Source organism: Lytechinus pictus, chromosome 18, assembly GCF_037042905.1.
Source record: "Lytechinus pictus isolate F3 Inbred chromosome 18, Lp3.0, whole genome shotgun sequence".
NCBI classification, from domain to species: Eukaryota; Metazoa; Echinodermata; class Echinoidea; order Temnopleuroida; family Toxopneustidae; genus Lytechinus; species Lytechinus pictus.
In genome coordinates, this window is record NC_087262.1 from 4,275,664 (window position 1) to 4,294,308 (window position 18,645).

General features: G+C 35.2%; 1 protein-coding gene and 1 non-coding gene across 2 annotated transcripts in view; one reads left to right on the forward strand and one right to left on the reverse strand.

Annotated features, from left to right (window-relative positions):
* Nucleotides 1-6,176: 6,176 nt before the first annotated feature.
* TRNAG-GCC (transfer RNA glycine (anticodon GCC)) lies at nt 6,177-6,247 on the reverse strand. The gene has a single exon. It is a non-coding gene; the product is annotated as a tRNA-Gly (tRNA).
* A 173-nt stretch (nt 6,248-6,420) lies between these two features.
* Nucleotides 6,421-18,645, forward strand: part of LOC129281879 (nucleolar RNA helicase 2-like) — a 28,740-nt gene continuing 16,515 nt past the window's right edge. Inside the window, exons 1-5 of the mRNA XM_064112988.1 lie at nt 6,421-6,580; nt 8,204-8,470; nt 9,628-9,709; nt 10,508-10,591; nt 11,455-11,582. Coding sequence (XP_063969058.1) covers nt 6,485-6,580; nt 8,204-8,470; nt 9,628-9,709; nt 10,508-10,591; nt 11,455-11,582 — 657 coding nt within the window. The 5' untranslated portion in view covers nt 6,421-6,484. The remainder of the gene's footprint in view (nt 6,581-8,203; nt 8,471-9,627; nt 9,710-10,507; nt 10,592-11,454; nt 11,583-18,645) is intronic.

An 18,645-nucleotide genomic window follows, 5' to 3' on the forward strand; every position in this document is an offset into this window, starting at 1 on the left:
GCATACCGACCTGGAGGTGCATATAACTATTTTGTGAAATTAAGCGAAATTTAAAAATGTCATAACTTTCTCATATTACATCCGATTCTGATGAAATTTTCAGTGTTATGCTAGTTTGATTTTTCTCTTTTTATTCAAATCAACATTCTGGGATTGACTTGACCTTTAAGTTTACCTGCAAGAGTTTTTTTGTGAAATCAAACTTGATAATGTATGTACTTGGGGAAAGTGTCATCATCATGTATGTAGTCAAGGGCGGATGAGACACGATCCGGCCATTGCCTTGTCATAACCAGGAGACCCCCAAAAATATATCTCTTCCCTCTGTAATATCTTTGCTTTGCCTCACATCATATTGGCCCAAAGATTCTGCGCCTCGGAATAGTTTACTAGATAGATGGCGCATAATAAATGCTTTGTTTATTATTATTATCATTATGAATACTGAGCTTTGTAGCAGAGCTTGCTTCATGTCAAAACAAGCCATAAGCGCTGTGCTATGATCATTTATTATTCTTCAAAATTTACTGGAATATAGTCAGCGTTGATGCAGTCATGGGCCAGTATCCTGGAAATTGTCTTATCTTACAGCTTTATCTTCATTTATTGATATTGTCATAACAGTTTTGATTTTTGAATGTGCAATTGCGATTGGTTGCAGTGCGCCAATGTATCAGCACTTCGATCAAATTTTCTGTCATATTGATGCCAATGGCATTTCTAATTTCTGATCACCATGGTGACTTGAATAAGATGATACAGTCAAACCTGCTTAAGCAACTACCTGTATAGAAGGACCACAAATTTGTTTTCTTTTAGTATTATATCCTATGTAAATTATATCTTGTGTGCTGATTGGTTTCCATATAATCAATTGACCAAACATATTCTCACTATTTTGCGATGATGTTGAAAATGAAGCGCCCACTGAAGAAAATTTACTATTCCATGAAGTCAATGATGCCACGCACTCAGCGGAACACAGGTTTGCCTGCGCCGTCCCTTCATGGGACTTGCCCCGGTAGAGTCATCTGCTGACTAGTGCGCCCGAGAGATTGCATGATCTGTGACGTCAATGATGGAATATTGCACTATTCCATCATTGACGTCACGGAATAGTAATTTTCTTCAGTGGGCGTTTCATTTTCAACATCGAAAAATAGTGAGAATATGTTTGGTAACATGATTGTAATTAAACCAATCGGCACATAGGATTTAACTTACGTAGGATATAATACTAGAAGGAAAACATGGCTTGTTTACTTTTGTCATTGCTCTGAAGTTAATTCACTGAAATCCAACTACTTTCCAATTACAACATATGATGTCAAAAGTTCTAACACTTTGATATCACTGGATTTAGTTTTCATAAAAAGTTATAACATTCAAGAGGTTTTTTATTTTTTCAAACAAATAAAGTATTGTAGTGGGGTTGAATATGTTAGAATTTTAACCCAATGCACAATAATGTTCATGTAATAATCACCTGAAATAGTATGCATAGAATTGTATATTTTTGTGCCCTTGTACTGTAAAAATAGAAGAAAATAAATTCTTTCCATTCATCTATTTTCTTTTTATTTTCTTTCTGCCCTCCTTTCTCTCTCTCTATTTTCCTCTTTATTCACTTCTTCTCTTCCAAGAAATGTTACTTATACACAGGGGCGGGCGGTGCCAGTGCATTTTGATGGGGGGGGGAACTGGCCTAAAGTTTGGACAACCCAGACCTCTTTTCGATAGTCTTCTTATTTATTTCCCTTTCCTTATTTGTTTTATATATTTTTTGTCACTACTTGAAAAATATAGGAGGGGCAGTACCCTGCCCCTATTCCTTACATATACATATATTGCCCTTCTCTAGCCATACATTTCACATACTTATTTCTTGTAAATAGAACAAGTCCTATGTGACACCAAATTGATTTGAAAAGAGTGGATTTTCAGAGAAGTAGAATCCTAAAATTTGATCAGAGTTTGATGTAAATAAGAATATCATGGCATGTCAAGTTTGCATATTTGTATTTATTTGCGATATGAACATTGCAGTCTGTTAAACTATGTATACAAATGAGTGAGGCGGTGACATCATACACTCACTATTTTTCATTTAGTGTATAATAATGAAATTTCATAATATATTTTGAATTTTGTTCCCAAAATGTGAAATATGATTTGTCTCCACTAGTTACATGTAGAGTGACAGTTATCTTTTATTAATTTGAAAGCTTTTTTCATTATTATATCTATAAAAGAGGATTTATGTTTCATGATATACAATGTATTGCGTGTGTGGCGGTATTGACCGACTCTCATTTGCAGATTGACCATGTCATATGCATAGCACATTATTGTGACAAAAGTTATACAACTTCAAAATGCTGTTAATTATTTTACATCCAATTTTGATGACATTTAATTTTAATTGTTTCTATGATTAGATTACCTTGACGTCGGTGAACTTTGCTTTTTGTTCCAACTGAGATGAAATGATATTGTTGCAAATCAAATTATGTATACTATCCATATTAAACTTTTATTTACCTTTGTAAATATCACCTCCCTATTCCCCCTCATACTCTAGGGGGGGGGGGCTCGGTAAATGGCCAATTCGTCCACTGCCAACCTGTCCACTCACCACATGGTCTACCTTCATCCATTTCGTCCATCAACATTTGGTCCAATCATCACTTCGTTTAATCACCAGTTTGTCTATGACCATTTCGTCTCACAACCAGTTGGTCTAATATTCGTTTTATTTTCATTCATTTTGTCTAATTAGACCAAATCGTATATGGACTAAATGGCTACTGGACCAATTGGTTATTAGACGAAATGGTGAGGGAACGAAATGGCAATTAGACCATGTGGATAGTGATGGTAGACCAAAAGATAATAGACGAGTTGGCATTGGACGAAATGAAAATAAATCGGGGGCTATGTCATTACAAGGTGGACACCATGCTAATACTTACACTTTCAAAATGGGCCCTGAGCAAGTAATCATCCTCCTATGTCACAATACCATGCTCAAATCTTTTGTTCTTCCTCCCCCCCCCCCCACAAAAAAAAATATCCCCCCCCCTCCAAAATAAGAGCATTTCAAATCGAGTCTGAAAGGATATTTAATTCAATTAACCTTCTTTTTTTGGGGGGGGGGGGTTGTGTGCAGCCAACAGGTGACTCTACCTAAATAGATTTTTTAGGGCCACAAAAATATGTTCCGCTAAGGAGAAATAAGACTTAGAAAAGGTACACAACACTTATTTGGAATCATCAAAATTCCACTTATTGAATATCGACTTGTAGGTAGAGATATCTGTATTATGGAAGGGGCTCCCAAGGGTTAACATGCAAGAGAATTAAATCTTTGTCAGCGTGTGTTGGGGAGTACAATTGCTAGGAAAGCAGTGTTGCCAACTGTTCATAGGACCCCCCCCCCCTCCTCCCTGGGCCTAATACCAATGTAAAGTGAATGAAAAACAAAATCATTCATAAAATAACTGATTTTATGCATTTCATTCATGAAGTAAGTGCCTTCTTATAAGATACAACAGTGCATATTATAAAAAAAATCATATGGTGCTTAGCATGTGTATATAAACGTGATACTGACAAGCATGTTACGTATAGCTTCTTTAGAAAATACTTATCCTATGTATCATATTTATGTATATAATGTATAGTATTTGACTAATCAAAGGTGTATATTATCTGCTGCTTAGCAAAGAAAAAAAAGAACATGGCTATTAATGAAGTGTACCCAACAACTTTTGTGTGATATAAAAAGTTCACTATGATCTGAATAAAAAACAAATTTTTGATTTTCTATCTTTTTGTTATTACTGTTATTGTACAATTTCTCACTGTTATTACAAGCAGGATCTTTTTATTTTTCTTCACAGCTCTCATTGGGTCAAAATTAATCTTATTTTGTTTATCAAATTGGCAACAATTGTTAATTTTCTTTTCATTTTCATGTGAAAAAATGTGGATTTAACATGGGTAATTCAGTATGAATTATGATAGCAAAACTTTCATGAAAGTTGCCAATTTGCATGTCAAATAGTGATTTTGTTTTCTTTGTATTGCCAATTTCGAGTGCATGATGATTAAATTTTAACTAGGAAGGACACCACGCAATGCACTGGAAATAATGAAATAACAGAGTTGCAAGTCATAATGTGGCATTGACAGTTGTGATGGAATAGTCACAACTCACCAGGTGAAAATAAGTTTATTTCATCTGGTATAATTGATTGTGATAAGTAGTAGTGACCTGATGATTATTATTTTTTTTTCTATTTATCCTCAATTGAGGCACTTTATTTTCCATAAAAATATCAAAATGTACAAGTTTTTGCATCAACAAAATTCATATCATATCACAAAACAATATTTTCCAAAAGGACAACAAATACAATTATATATGCTACTTACACCTGATGATAATTAGCTTCCATGACATTTGCTCTGGCGACAATTGCTCCGATGGAAAATATGCATGCTAAGCAAAAAAAACCCTAGTCCTAATCTTAACATTATTCTGAACCAATAACTCTCAGACTGTTAAAATACTGACTCTAACCCTATGCCCTCCGAGATATTAAAGGGATGGTCCGGGCTGAAAATATATTTAAATAAATAGAGTAAAGTTCACAGAGCAAAAGCTGAAAATTTCATCCATATCAGATAACAAATAGCGAATTTATTGAATTTTAAAGTTTATCAATATTTTGTGAAAACAGTTATATGCACATCGTCATGAATATTCATGGGCTGATGATGTCACATCCACACTTTCCTTTTTCTTATGTTATTACATGAAATCATGAATGTTTCATTTTTTCATACATATGTAAATGATGTCTCCATTGTGATGATATAAGTTGCTGCAATGATGCATTTAATCAGCAGTCAATCCAATTGTTTTAGTACTTGGTAGAAATTTTTTGAATAAACCTAATTTCATATAATAAAATACAAAGAACAAGTGGGGATATGACATCATCATCAGCCCACCTAATGAATATATTCATATAGACATGCCTAGAACAGTTTCAACGGAATAATGCAAATCTTTAAAATTCAATAACTTTGTTATTTGTTATGATCCGATTTTGATCAAATTTTCACAGAGCATTTTGCTCTGTGAATTTTATTATATTTATGGAGATATAAATATCTCCAGCCTGGACCATCCCTTTAAGACTGGAGCGAAATGTAGGAGCTTATGTTGTGTCACGGATTATTAACCCTCTCAGTGCTACGATTACAATTGGTGACCCTTGTGAATAGTCGACCATAAGTATGAATAATGGTCATAATTATATAGATTAATCAAACTAAATCCATCATTGATGGCCATTGATGCTATAATATGAAACACTTATTTCATTAGCCTTGGATAATTTAAAGTGCCCGGCCCTTCTTTTCCAGCCCCAATCAAAACTAGATTCGCCTTAAAAATATTGCACCTCAAGGCCTGTATTTTCGTATAGCTAACAGTAATTTTTTAGTATGAGTGCATGGCAGGTACCCCCCCCCCCTTTTTGTGTTATCCCCAATCCTTCCAATATTGAATTGAATTTATTACCAAATATCACTGTCAGGTACAATTACAAGGAATAGTACATCACATATAAACAAAACATTTGGTAATTGGAGCTAACATAATAGCAAGATGCTAATCGAGGTTATAGCCCCAAATAATGTCATTATAGTTTAAACAATAAATTTAACTAAATCTCAATATTGTACATCAAATTCAATACTAATTCTACTTATACTGTTGCAGAAAATTTCGATCATTTTCAGTGAACATATTTACACTATTTACAAGAAAAAAATATCTTAATTATTCACAAAATCTTTATATAGAATTATTTGTTTTCAGGCAGTATTTTACCATACCAAATTGATTATAATCTTCCAGTAGCATTTATTTTAACGATTTGCTAAATATCTTACGAGTGTGGGTGTTTCTAATATTACTTGGCAGAAGATTCCATAAAGTAGGACCAGAATATATGCGAGCAAGCAGTGCTATCTTCTGCCATTCTATTCAGAAGAGACAAAAATGAAGCTGTTGTTTATACATCATGAATACAGAATTATATAAATACTAAGAATCAAATAATCTCCTTGAAGGCTTGATAAAAAATGAAGAAAAAAGTAAGTGCACTAGCCGGGAATCGAACCCGGGCCTCCCGCGTGGCAGGCGAGAATTCTACCACTGAACCACCAGTGCTTTGCACACTGGTGAAGGAATTTTATAAAGTATATAGTGTACATCAATTATGTGTGTATGATTGCAAGTTGAAATTGCATGTGAAAAACACGTACATGTACTGTATCAACGGATTGTATACACAAAGCGCAGCACACGTACACACACGTGTACAGTATATACTGGCCGTATGTACAGTCGTACATCGTGGTTGCTCAATAATTTCTACACGTGTGATTTAAATACCCGAACTCCGAAATGTCGCTACAATTGGCAGAAAGTTCCATGATGAATGGTGATGATGTACTTGTAAATGGAGAAATTTGTAAGAAGAAGAAATCCAAGAAAGAAAAGGTCAGCTTTATATTACATGAAACAATTTAAATCAACGATATTTCGTTGCAAATGTGAATGAATGAGATAGCGAGAGTAGCATGGCAGTAATTGTGGGCATGCCGTGTCATTCGGTAGTACCAAGTCAGTGTACCGTATCGTACGGAGCGGCACAGGCGCAGGTAGGCGAGGCATGTGTGATGTGGATGCTGGCTAATCCGGTTCCCATGTTCCATCTATTTCGAACGATTTAGATTCGAACTTCAGCTTTTAATACAAAGTTAAGGTTTATGCAGATGATAATGCAATCAAATGTGACTTAACTGACAAAGTCTACAGGGAAAGACTTCCATATCCTTTAAAAAAAAATTATATGTCTATTTTAAATTTTAAAGTGGCCTATGACTATGTCTATGACAAAACCGCCTTCATTTGCTGTGTTTTTCTTTAAAGTTGTGTGCCAAGATCAATTTCAGCGATTTAAATCGCGCACTCAACACCAAAATAATTGCTTGATTGTTGAGAGAATTACTTAAATCAGCTGCGCAAATGCCAATTTAATCCTATCAAAAATTTGGATATAGAAATCGGTAAATAAATGATTATGTACTTAATTACCAAACTCTTCCGCTGTTCGGAGATCGGCAGGTATCACTGCAGAAACGGACCTCTTTCGGTTCTAAACGTTCAGATGTCTTCACTCAGCTGCGTGTGACTTTGTTCTGAAAACGAGCGCGTGCGCGTCAACAGCACGCATTTCCAATTCAATCGGGCACTATGGGGTCTATGTCCGATTTGGAGAGTGCCTTATTTGGAAGGGTGTCGAATTTCCCGCCGTGGGGAACCCCCGCGGCGACCATTGCAGATTTTCTTGCGATAGATCAAACATGTGCGATCTCGGCAGCGATATTTCCAGCAGAAATCACTTCCCCTTTACACTTTACAGGATTTTTTTTGTCATCGATCTTTAGGAGTCCATAATTAGCGAGGGTCATAAGAATCTTTGGAAATCAAAATCATGGATTTTACCCCTGGATTTTATAACCCCTGGAATATTTTTTTGAGCAGCAACTTGGATCTACTGTGTGCGCAGTTCAATAGCAGGTATATTAAGCATGTAAGTCCCCTGCCAGTGCGGGTCCCTGTACTTGTGGGGAGGGAGATGAAGTCTTTGGGCCTGACGAAAAGTGGCCCATGGCTGCCACATAATAAACCATAATTAATGTGACAATAGTAATTAGATGGAATGGGCAGTCAACCCAAACCAAATATAGCCAGGGGCTGAAGCCACTTGCTCCTGGGACTGAACCAGGGTTTTCCCTTCACAGCCCGTATGGATGCCAAGCTCGGGTTGTCATCCCCAAAGGGAGCCTGATCAGCTAGGAACCACTGTACAGGAATCCAACCACTGAGGGGGAAATGGAGTATTCTTCCGCCCTGCCATAGACTTTAGCGTTAGCGATACGCCGCGATATTGGCATCAACGTAATTGACAAGCGAACCAACGCGCACATTTTGTGCCCATCCGCGAGAGCGCGTCTAGTGCCTATGGCTCTGTCTACTCAGACTGAAATCTTGATTGTGTTGAAGTGGTCAGGTTGGTCTAACATTATTGTAATAGTTTGTTTTTATTCTTCTTTGCAGAAAAAGACATCTGATGATGTAGAAACCTCCAAAGAAGCAGAAGTACTTCCCAAAGAGGAATCCCCATCATCAGCAAAGAAACCAAAGAAGAAGAAGAAGAAGGATTCCGATGAAGAAGGAGAGGATGAAAAGGAAAAGAAGAAGAAAAGGAAGAAGGGTTCTGATGAGGAAGGAGAAAATGAAAGTAAGAAGAAGAAAGTGAAGAAGGAGAAGAGCGACGAAGTTCAACAGAATGGCATCAAGAAAGCACAGCCATCATCCAGTCAGGTATTAATTTGTTAAATCAACAGAGATGCCACTTTGAAAGTTTAAACCAAACTGAAGAAAGAAGAAAATATATAAATTTATAATGTGGGAGCGTTGTGGCCAAGTGGATTAGTCTTCTGACTTTGAAACAGAGGGTCGTGGGTTGGAATCCCAGCCATGGTGTAATTTCCTTCAGCAAGAAATTTATCCACATTGTGCTGCACTCGACCCAGGTGAGGTGAATGGGTACCCGGCAGGATTAATTCCTTGAATGCATGAGCGCTGAAAGGCAGCTCGAGCTAAAGCTGCGGTAATAATGATAATAACATCGCGCCTATATTTCTAGATAGATGGGGCGATAGAAATGCCTATTATTAATTTGTGATGGATCAGAGAGATAATTAGAAAGAAAATTACTCACATTGTGCTGCACTCAACCCAGATGAGGTGGCAGGAAGTACTTCCTCAAAAAACTGTAGGCACTGGAATTGGTAGACTAGCTTAGCCGGGGTAGTATAGGAGCGCCTTGAACAAGGTGGATACGTGCGCTATATAAATTATATATTATTCTTTGTATTATTTTTTATAAAGAACGGAATGTAGACCAAGCACACAAGACACACATCATTATTGTGGCAATCTTTTTCTAAAACCATGTACATGTATGAATACAATAAATGATCTTGGGTTTTGTGGTGGCAATTTAATTTACCGAGATGTTCCACAATGATTGCTTTATAGCTAAAACAAATCTTTGAAAGCTGGAAACAAAGTTTAACAGAAATAAACACACTTGAATTCATGACAAAGTAATCCTGAAGTCTTTGATTTTACTGATTAAGTTTTGGAATTTACTTAGTGTACTTCTTTGTCAGTAATAAACATCAGACATTCTTGAATTTACATTGATAATAAGTTATACATCCTGGAAACTTTGCATTCCATCCAGTCAACGGAAACATCTACCCAATACTTTCTATGGGGACAATTTTAGCTTCCAACAAATTACTCTGATTCTATGGTATCAGAACTTAAATCTAATCCTTCCAGAACTGTCTATATGACCTTCAATAGTGGCACCAGAAGAATAGTGTCAAATTCACCTGAAATAAATGTATCTTAGAACGTGTTTTATATTCAGTTTTATATAATTGTTAACCTTTTTTTTTATTCTCCAGTCCGTAGATGAGGAGACTCAAGAACAGTTGGGAGCCTTCTCAAACTTTGGTATTGGAGCTCATACCATAGAGAAACTCAAAGGTAAGAGGGATATGTTATTGTTTGCTCCATAATGGTCATGAACAACCTTCCACTGGTTTCAATTAAATTAAAAAATGTTCCACTCTAGATGAAGTGAACGTCACCGGCTTAAAATGGAACACCACCTAGGGATGTTTACTTTGGTTAGTTCCTCAAAAAATTATTACAAAGAGACAACAAACAGTGGAAAAGACAACCATAATATTGAGATGACCTTTCTCAAATTACATTTCATTTGTACTTTGCCTCTTAGCGCTGAAGATTTCGCCTTATTACTTGGAAAACGTGTAACTTTAATCCTCTTACTTTCAAGGTTCAAGGTTTATTCATCATATTGGCATTTTGCATTTTCATACATGAACATCTCAATACAAACAATAACTGAATAGATGATACAGAATTTTGTAGGTAAGGATAAATAGATATCCTTAGAAAATATGAAACGCATACATATTTAAATAACTATAAGAAAGCACTTGAAAGTATTCTTGTAGTTGGTTCTGAAATAATGACCAAAAAATAAATATTAGTACAGACTACCGGTACATGTCTTGTCTGCATACCAAAAATTGTCCATCAGAATACAATAATATGTGAACCAAGGTATATTGAATTATGAGTTTTTCTTAAAAAGTGTTAATTTCACTATTTAGTTTCTAGGAACTCAAAGATGCACGCTTGCAAAGATGACATGCCATTTTTTTTTTATACAACCGAATAAGGTATAATTATCAATATTTTTTCAATGAATCTTAAAGATAACCTGCTGATTTGTTTCTGTTTTATATTTTGATACAGCCAAAGGAATCAACTACTTATTTCCCATCCAAGCCAAAACGTTCAGGCCAATTGCTGATGGATTTGATGTCATAGCCCAAGCACGTAAGTTTATCTCAAGTTGATTCCTGTATTTAGAATAAGGGGGTTTTAAATCATGTGGACACCTGGGGGTGTTTCACAAAGATTTGAGTATGACTTAAAGTCGCACTTAAATGCCTAGTTGCGTGCGTTATAGAAGGCGTGACCGCATTGGTCAGATCATGAAAGAGGATGCGCACTACTGCGTACTGATTGATAAGATTGCGCATTGCATATCATGTACGCGTTGGTATTTAAGTGCGACTCTAAGTTATACTTAAATCTTTGTGAAACACTCCCCGGGACTAGAACCAGTACACTCATGTTTTGATGTTGTCATGCGGGTCTGTTGACTGCAGATAAAAACTTTTTTATTGTACTTGACATATACGGCCATGAAGAGTTGACTTTGATAACATCATGCATGTGAAACCAGTGGATGTGAGTGCACTTTCTACTAGATTTCAGATGACATGAACATCACAGTTTTTGCCTTTTTGCCTTCCCAATTTTGATATTGGATGAGAGAGAGAATGGGATGCCATGAAAATGATATTACTATGTAGCAATTTGTTATGTTGATGTGCAAATATAAATCTAAAACTATTTTACCTCAAATTTAAATTGCATCTTAAGTTGTTATTCCCAGAAATAGGTTATTGGTATAGCAGACTGTTACGTAAGCGGAGAAGGGGGCTGTTATAATTGACTGCTTCATAAATGTGGGAGGCAGTGTACTTGGAATTTTTACCATTTTACTCTCGGGAATGTAAGTTTTGAGGCAAAAACCTGAATAAAGCCCATACGCGTAGTTCAAGCCTTTTGTCTAATAAAATATCTTGTGAATGATTGTCAGACCCTCTACAATCTCTTTTGTCCTCCGTCAGGAACTGGAACTGGAAAGACATTGTCCTTTGTCTTGCCTCTGGTGGAAAAGTGGCAGCACTTTCCTCAGAAGAGTGGCCGACAGCCCATCATCCTCGCCTTGGCTCCTACCAGAGAACTTGCTAAACAGGTGATTAAAACAATTCTCTTCTCTCCAATTGGCTGATATGTGTACTCGAAACTCATTTTTAGGCATCCTACAATTAATAACTGGTAAATCATCCAGGTTTTTGTCTCAGCTGCATAGCAGAGTGAGACTATAGGCGCCGCTTTTCCGACGGCGGCGGCGTCAACACCAAATCTTAACCGAAGGTTAAGTTTTTGAAATGACATCATAACTTAGAAAGTATATGGACCCAGTTTATGAAACTTGAACATAAGGTTAATCAAGTATTACTGAATATCCTGCCTGAGATTCAGGTCACATGATCAAGGTCAAAGGTCATTTAGGGTCAATGAACTTCGACCATGTTGGGGGAATCAACATCAAAATCTTAACCTAAGGTTAAAGGTGAATCCAACCCAAATAAAAACTTGTTTTTATAAGCAAAAGAAAAATCAGACAAGTTGATAGGTGAAAGTTTGAACAATATTGGACAAACAATAAGAAAGTTATGAATTTTTAAAAGTTGTAAATATTGGTAATCACTATACCCATGGAGACTTCAAATTGGCCGCATATGGGATGTCATAGTGATGTATGTAAGGCAAGGACTACTCTTCCATGTACTCCAATACATATTATGGCTAAAATGTCATTTTTCCCAAAAGTTTTATTTCAAATTATATTTTTCTTTCATGAGGACATAAAACAATATACTAACTGGGTTATATTTAGATTACTGCCCCAGGGGAATGGGTAAAATCCCTGATAATAAAGTACATGGCCTATGGGAAAGTTGTCCTTGCCCCTTGTCATAATTTACTTAACCCAGTTGCCAATTTGAAATCTACATAGTATTAGTGATCTCAATTCTAAAGCAGCTATAACTTTCTTATTGCTTGTCGGATTTCTTTCAAATTTTCACAATTCTGTTTAATTTATTTTTCTCCTTCCCATCACAACATTTTATGGCCAAGGCTGGATTCCCCTTTAAGTTTTTGAAATGTCATCATAACTTAAAAAAATATATGGTCCTAGTTCATGAAACTTGGACATAAGGTTAATCAAGTATTACTGAACATCCTGCCTGAGATTCAGGTCACATGATCGCGTGCAACAACAATTTTCATAGGCCATTTCATTTAGCGATGAATCGCTAACCTTTGTGTTACGGGGCCCGGATTATCTCGTAAGAAAATCAGCTATTTTCATGATTTATACCCTGTAATAAAATGACCATCTTTTTTTGGCTTCTCCATAATTTGATCTTTTCCCATTCTTTCACAGAAAGAAGATAATATTTCTATTTCCAACTTAATCAAACGATTTTTAAAGGAATTATGGACAATACTGTTCAACATTTTATTTAATTATTCAAGATTTGAAAGTTTTGACAATAGGTATTTCATGGATATATGGAATCTGAAATGTGAATTTTCAGCAAGTTATGCTGTGAAATGTAAAGCTCCTAAATGTTTTATTTTAGATGTAGCATTATGTGGTTATGATTTTTCCAATGTAGTTTTCTTTTCATGCGAGTAACACTCTGGCCAACCTAGTGTTAATAGGTCAGGCCTTTTTTCATCTCGCTAAATAAAATCCATTAAGTTGGATAGGTATTTCTGGCTCTAGTGGATAATGTGCTTGATATACTGTGCACTTTGTTGCGAGTCAGGAAAACTTACATCTAATTCATGCGTATAAATGTAAACAAATTATTGACAGTGTTTTTTTACTTCTCATGATTTGGGGAGTCAATATTGAAATCTTAACCTAAGGTTGATTTTTTTTTAAATGTCATCATAACTTAGGAAGTATATGGACCTAGTTCATGAAACTTGGCCATAAGGGTAATCAAATATTACTGAACATCCTGCCTGAGTTTCAAGTCACATGACCAAGGTCAAAGGTCATTTAGGGTCAATGAACTTTGGCCAAATAGGGGGTATTTGTTGAATTACCATCATAACTTTGAAAGTTTATGGATCTGATTCATAAAACTTAGACATAAGAGTAATCAAGTATCACAGAACATCCTGTGCGATTTTCAGGTCACATGACCAAGGTCAATGAACTTTGACCATTTTCGGGGTATTTATTGAATTACCATCATAACTCTGAAATTGTATTGGTCGAGTTCATAAAAATTGGACATACAAGAGTAATCAAGTATCACTGAACATCCTGTGTGAGTTTCAGGTCACATGACCAAGGTCAAAGGCCATTAAGGTCAATGAACTTTGGCCATGTTGGAGGTAATTTTTGAATTGCTGTCATAACTTTCAAAGTTTATGGATCTAGTTTATGAATTGTGGGTGGACATCCAGGTAATCTAGTATCACTGACAATTCTGAGGTCACATGATCAAGGCCAAATGTCATTTAGGGTCAATTAATGTAATATTGTATCATTATAGGAGGGTCATTCCATGGGGTTGGGGCAAAAATTGTGACATCAGGGTCAAAAAATAGAAATGTAATAAATTAAAAGTTTTTTTTCTTATATGTTTCATGAGACAATTCTTCAACTAAATCCACTTACAGGCATTTCATACCACCCTGCATATTTGAGTAAATTGAGAAACAAGATTTGACAAAATACCACCGTTACACGGACATCATTTATCATCCTTACTTAGACTATACTCTCCCACTGTCAAAATAAAAGGGTTGATCTCAATTCCTCTTAATAAATATTTTGCTAACAACATTTTTAGTCACTTTATTCCACACTTTCCAACATGGCATATATATTTTGAAAGATTTAGCATCAATAAATGGAACTTGATGCTCTGTGTGTATACCAGTGCCATGTTCTGTGTCGTTCTTTTTTCTCACCAGTCAAGAAAATTAAATTTATGATGGCATGTAGAACTAAATAGTTGACAGAAGTCATGCCTCAACAGAATTGAATATTCTTTTTGGAAAAACTCAACTACTCTTTCTGGCCTAACCTTCTATTTTTGGTGTTACCACCGTTACATGGACATCATGTCTCTGTAACAGAGGTATAATTTGAAGCATTGTAAGTTAAGGTCCATTAATGGTCATCACATACCAAATTACACTTTCTGCCTCAAATTATTTGCACAAGATCAATTGATTATATTATAAAAAAAACATTTTGCATGTCAAATTCTTTGCAAATAAAAGAAATTTAAATTAGAGTTTAAATAAAGAAAAATGTACAAAATTATTGACAAATTATTTGTCGTTCTTTTTTCTCACCAGTCCAGAAAATTCAATTTATGATGGCATGTAGAACTAAATAGTTGAGAGAAGTCATGCCTCAACAGAATGGAATATTCTCTTTGGAAAAACCCAACTACTCTCTCTGACCTAACCTTCTATTTTTGTTTGGTGTTACCACCGTTACATGGACATCATGTCTCTGTAACAGAGGTATAATTTGAAGCATTGTAAGTTAAGATCCATTAATGGTCATTACAAACCAAATTATCCTTTCTGCCTCAAATTATTTGCACAAGATCAATTGATTATATTATAAAAAAAACATTTTGCATGTCAAATTCTCCTTCAAGATATTACTTTCAAATGTACATACCTCTGTTACGCGGACATCATGTCCTTAATGGTCATATTAAATAGCATTACTTGAATATTTGACATATTTTTCTAACACACTAAATGCAAGTTAATTCATCTTACTCAAGTGTAGAAATACAACATCTACAAGCAAGCTTCTAAAATGCATATCAATGAACAGGTAAAATGTTTTTTTATTCATACAAAATTATAATTTTGATACCTTTGATACAATATTCAGGTGAAAAAAAAAGGGAAAAGGTACTAGTTTAGTTCTTCTAAGCTATGGTTTTTCAAGACAGAAGACAAAGTTGGCATGGAAGACATGGACAGCGCATTTATACCTTACACATATAAACTGGTTCAATTTGTTAACTCTGATTTGTTTTACCTCAGTTACATGGACATCATGTCCTCAAAATGGTAGTGTACAAGTGACATTAATTAAAATATAATCATGTCATCACTGGAACTTACATACAATGGATAAAATATTAAATTCCAACATGCGAAAAGGACAATTGTAAAGTACTGAGTGGACAAATTTAATTTAAAAAACTCACCACCTTTATATCTTCTGTTTTTTTAACAGAGTTGTAAGCGAGAAAGTAAAATGTACTAAGCTATTCTTATGTTAAAAAATAAAACTGCAAAAACTCTTTGGTAAACTTCTTACTGGCAAATGCAAAAAAATGTATTACACTGTACACTAAACCTATTAAAAATAACATGCAATATTTCTCTCTGCATTCAGGTTACAAGTTTATGAACTTCAAGAAGACTGGTGACCCAATAAGAAATTTCAGTTTGAAAGAGGATTCTGTCAATGTCACAAAGTGGATGGAGGTAGAATTGTGCCTCGCCATCAGGCCAGGAGTACAGTTCACCAGATTGACACTTCATGTACTGAAGATATACATTTTCACCTTGAACAGAGGCTACCTGTAGTTGAGAAAAATAGTATTTGGAAGTTTGACTATATTTTTTAAGCAATAAGCAAATATTTTTTATATTATATCAAATCATTTACTTATTTATATGTCTTGACATTTTCTCATTAAAGTAAGGGGGTGGATTACTAGGGACAATGAATCTGATCTGTTCTTGCAAAATACACAGGAACCCTCACTTTGTATTTTTTCATAGCAAATAGAATTCATCATTTCATAGTTCATAAATTAAATATAAAGTTACGTTTTATAGAAGGTTTTTGTATTTGTGTTGTTGTGTTCTACTTTGTTTTCACAATACAATTACTTGCCCATTACCTTTTCATAAATTATCTGTACTTCAATTTCATTTCTCAATGGATTAATTTAATATAATTTTATTCTGCATTCTAATCAAGGGTGGTTATTTAGACAATTCCATTTAGTTTTTTATGACCATCCTAATTAATTTTTATCGCTGAAGTTTAATTGTTCAAGCAATTACATAATATACGTATGTTTTATTGGAATTAAATGAATTAATGGAATTAAATCTGCAATTTACCTTCTGATACAGCAAATATACTCTTGTAAAACAAACTTGATTGTGTCACATTTTCTTTTGTTCACTTGTACATGTTTAAAAAATCTCATTATATTGCAATAAAAAAAATCACATTGAAAACAATCACACAGGCTTTTGCTTTCTGATAAACAACCCCCCCCCCCTCTCCTTACAACTGAATATATAGAAGAAAAAAAACCAAAATATTGAAAAAATATTGAGAGAAAAAAAAGAATGTGCTGAAAAGTATAACATTCAACAAGATGAAAAGTTTTGGGAAGGTTAGGCCTACAGCCAAGAATCACTAGTAATTGGATTATGGCCATGCTTCATCATACACAAAGCACATGTACTATGTGTAGGGGGTAGTAACAGAAAAATTAATTTGCCCCCCCCCCCTTCTTTCGGATTGGGATCAGCTGACAAGCAAAAAAAAAAAAAAAAAAAAAAAAAAAAAAAATGGGGGGGGGGGGGGCCTGCCTCCCCCGTGGCGCTGCCACTGGTTCTAAATTCTCATTTTTTTGGGGGAAATTCAAATTTGATCATCAGGTCTTTGATACCCATATTACGTAGAATCAGTAGGAGCCAATTTAAACAAGGCAAGATTTTGTACCAAATCTGAGATGTCATCATGATCATCGGTACAGTGATGGAGCAGTTTTGAGTATCCATTGGCCTATTGAAATAACATATTTTGGTGTTTAAAAAAATCAACTAAATTGCGATTGAATCATGTCAGCTAACATTCAAAACATGTTTGCACGGAATCACAGTAATAAAAACATTTTCTTTGGGGCCGTTTAGCAAATCTGGAACAAACACGGCGATGTCTCAATCACATATTTCACTTACACGAAAAGATACATGTGGGACTGTAGTAAAAGATTATGGAAAATTAGCGAGATTTTTCAAACTTAAAAACACTTTCTGCATGATAATATAGTTCCACATATTTAAGATAAGGTTTAACTGATTTAAAAATACGAGTATCGGGATAAATCTCCGTACTTACGTCGCTTTGAAAGGGAAAACATCGTGGAGATCCAATCCACCGTTACACGGACATTGCGGGAAGATTCCCAATTGCAATGCTGCAAAACACCCGATATCATAGCTGTTCATGTGCACGTGGATTTCGGCTAACATCCCGTCCGTCTGATACAACGACGGTCTCTTCTCCGGTCTCTCCTTTTTACATACGCGATGAAATGTGATCCACCGTTACAAATTTGGCCCGGACATCGCCCAAAACATCGGCGACCCTCGATTAATTTACATGACATTAACATTGGTTTTCAAAGCTAATCTTTTGATGAAAAGTTGCTTACTGCCTGCCCTTTATTTCTGACACATAACTTTGGAAAGAATGATTTCTGACTTTTAGTTATTTACCACTTTACCGCCGTTACAGAAAAAAATAAACGCGGACATCGCATGTAACGGTGGTATGCGATGTTGTAGGAATGATTTATGATATGAAGCCTCTTTTCATTTGCTATCCCATTACTGTTTTGTTATTAAACAAATGTTGCTTTATCAATCATGGCCATTTGAATTTGACTAAGTTTATCTTTTAATTAGATATCTTCAACTGAAAATGACCATTTTGGATGTCACACTTGGTACCCCAAAAAAGAGTCTGGACATCATCATTTAAAGTCTCACCATCAAAAATAATTGAGGTTCAACATTTTTATTTCTGCATCAAGTAATTGCATACATAACTGCCTTCCAACAAAACCACATTGCAACATCCAAACGCCAAACACATTTTCAGGATAAAGCCAACAATTCATAGGGAACACAAAAAAGTGCTGTTGCCCCAACCCCGTGGAATGACCCAGGAACGATGTTTTTTGTGAATTATTATTTTATAGTAGTTTTCAAAGTCAGCACTGCTGCTATTGTTGTATATTGAATCGCGTAATGCAGATGAGACTGCCAGAGGCAATCCGCTTGTTGGTTTCAAGATGACAAAAGTGTCCCGTTGTGTTTGATAGAACTTTGATCTCCTAAAGAGAATTACAGTGTGTACGTCAACTTGATATTTC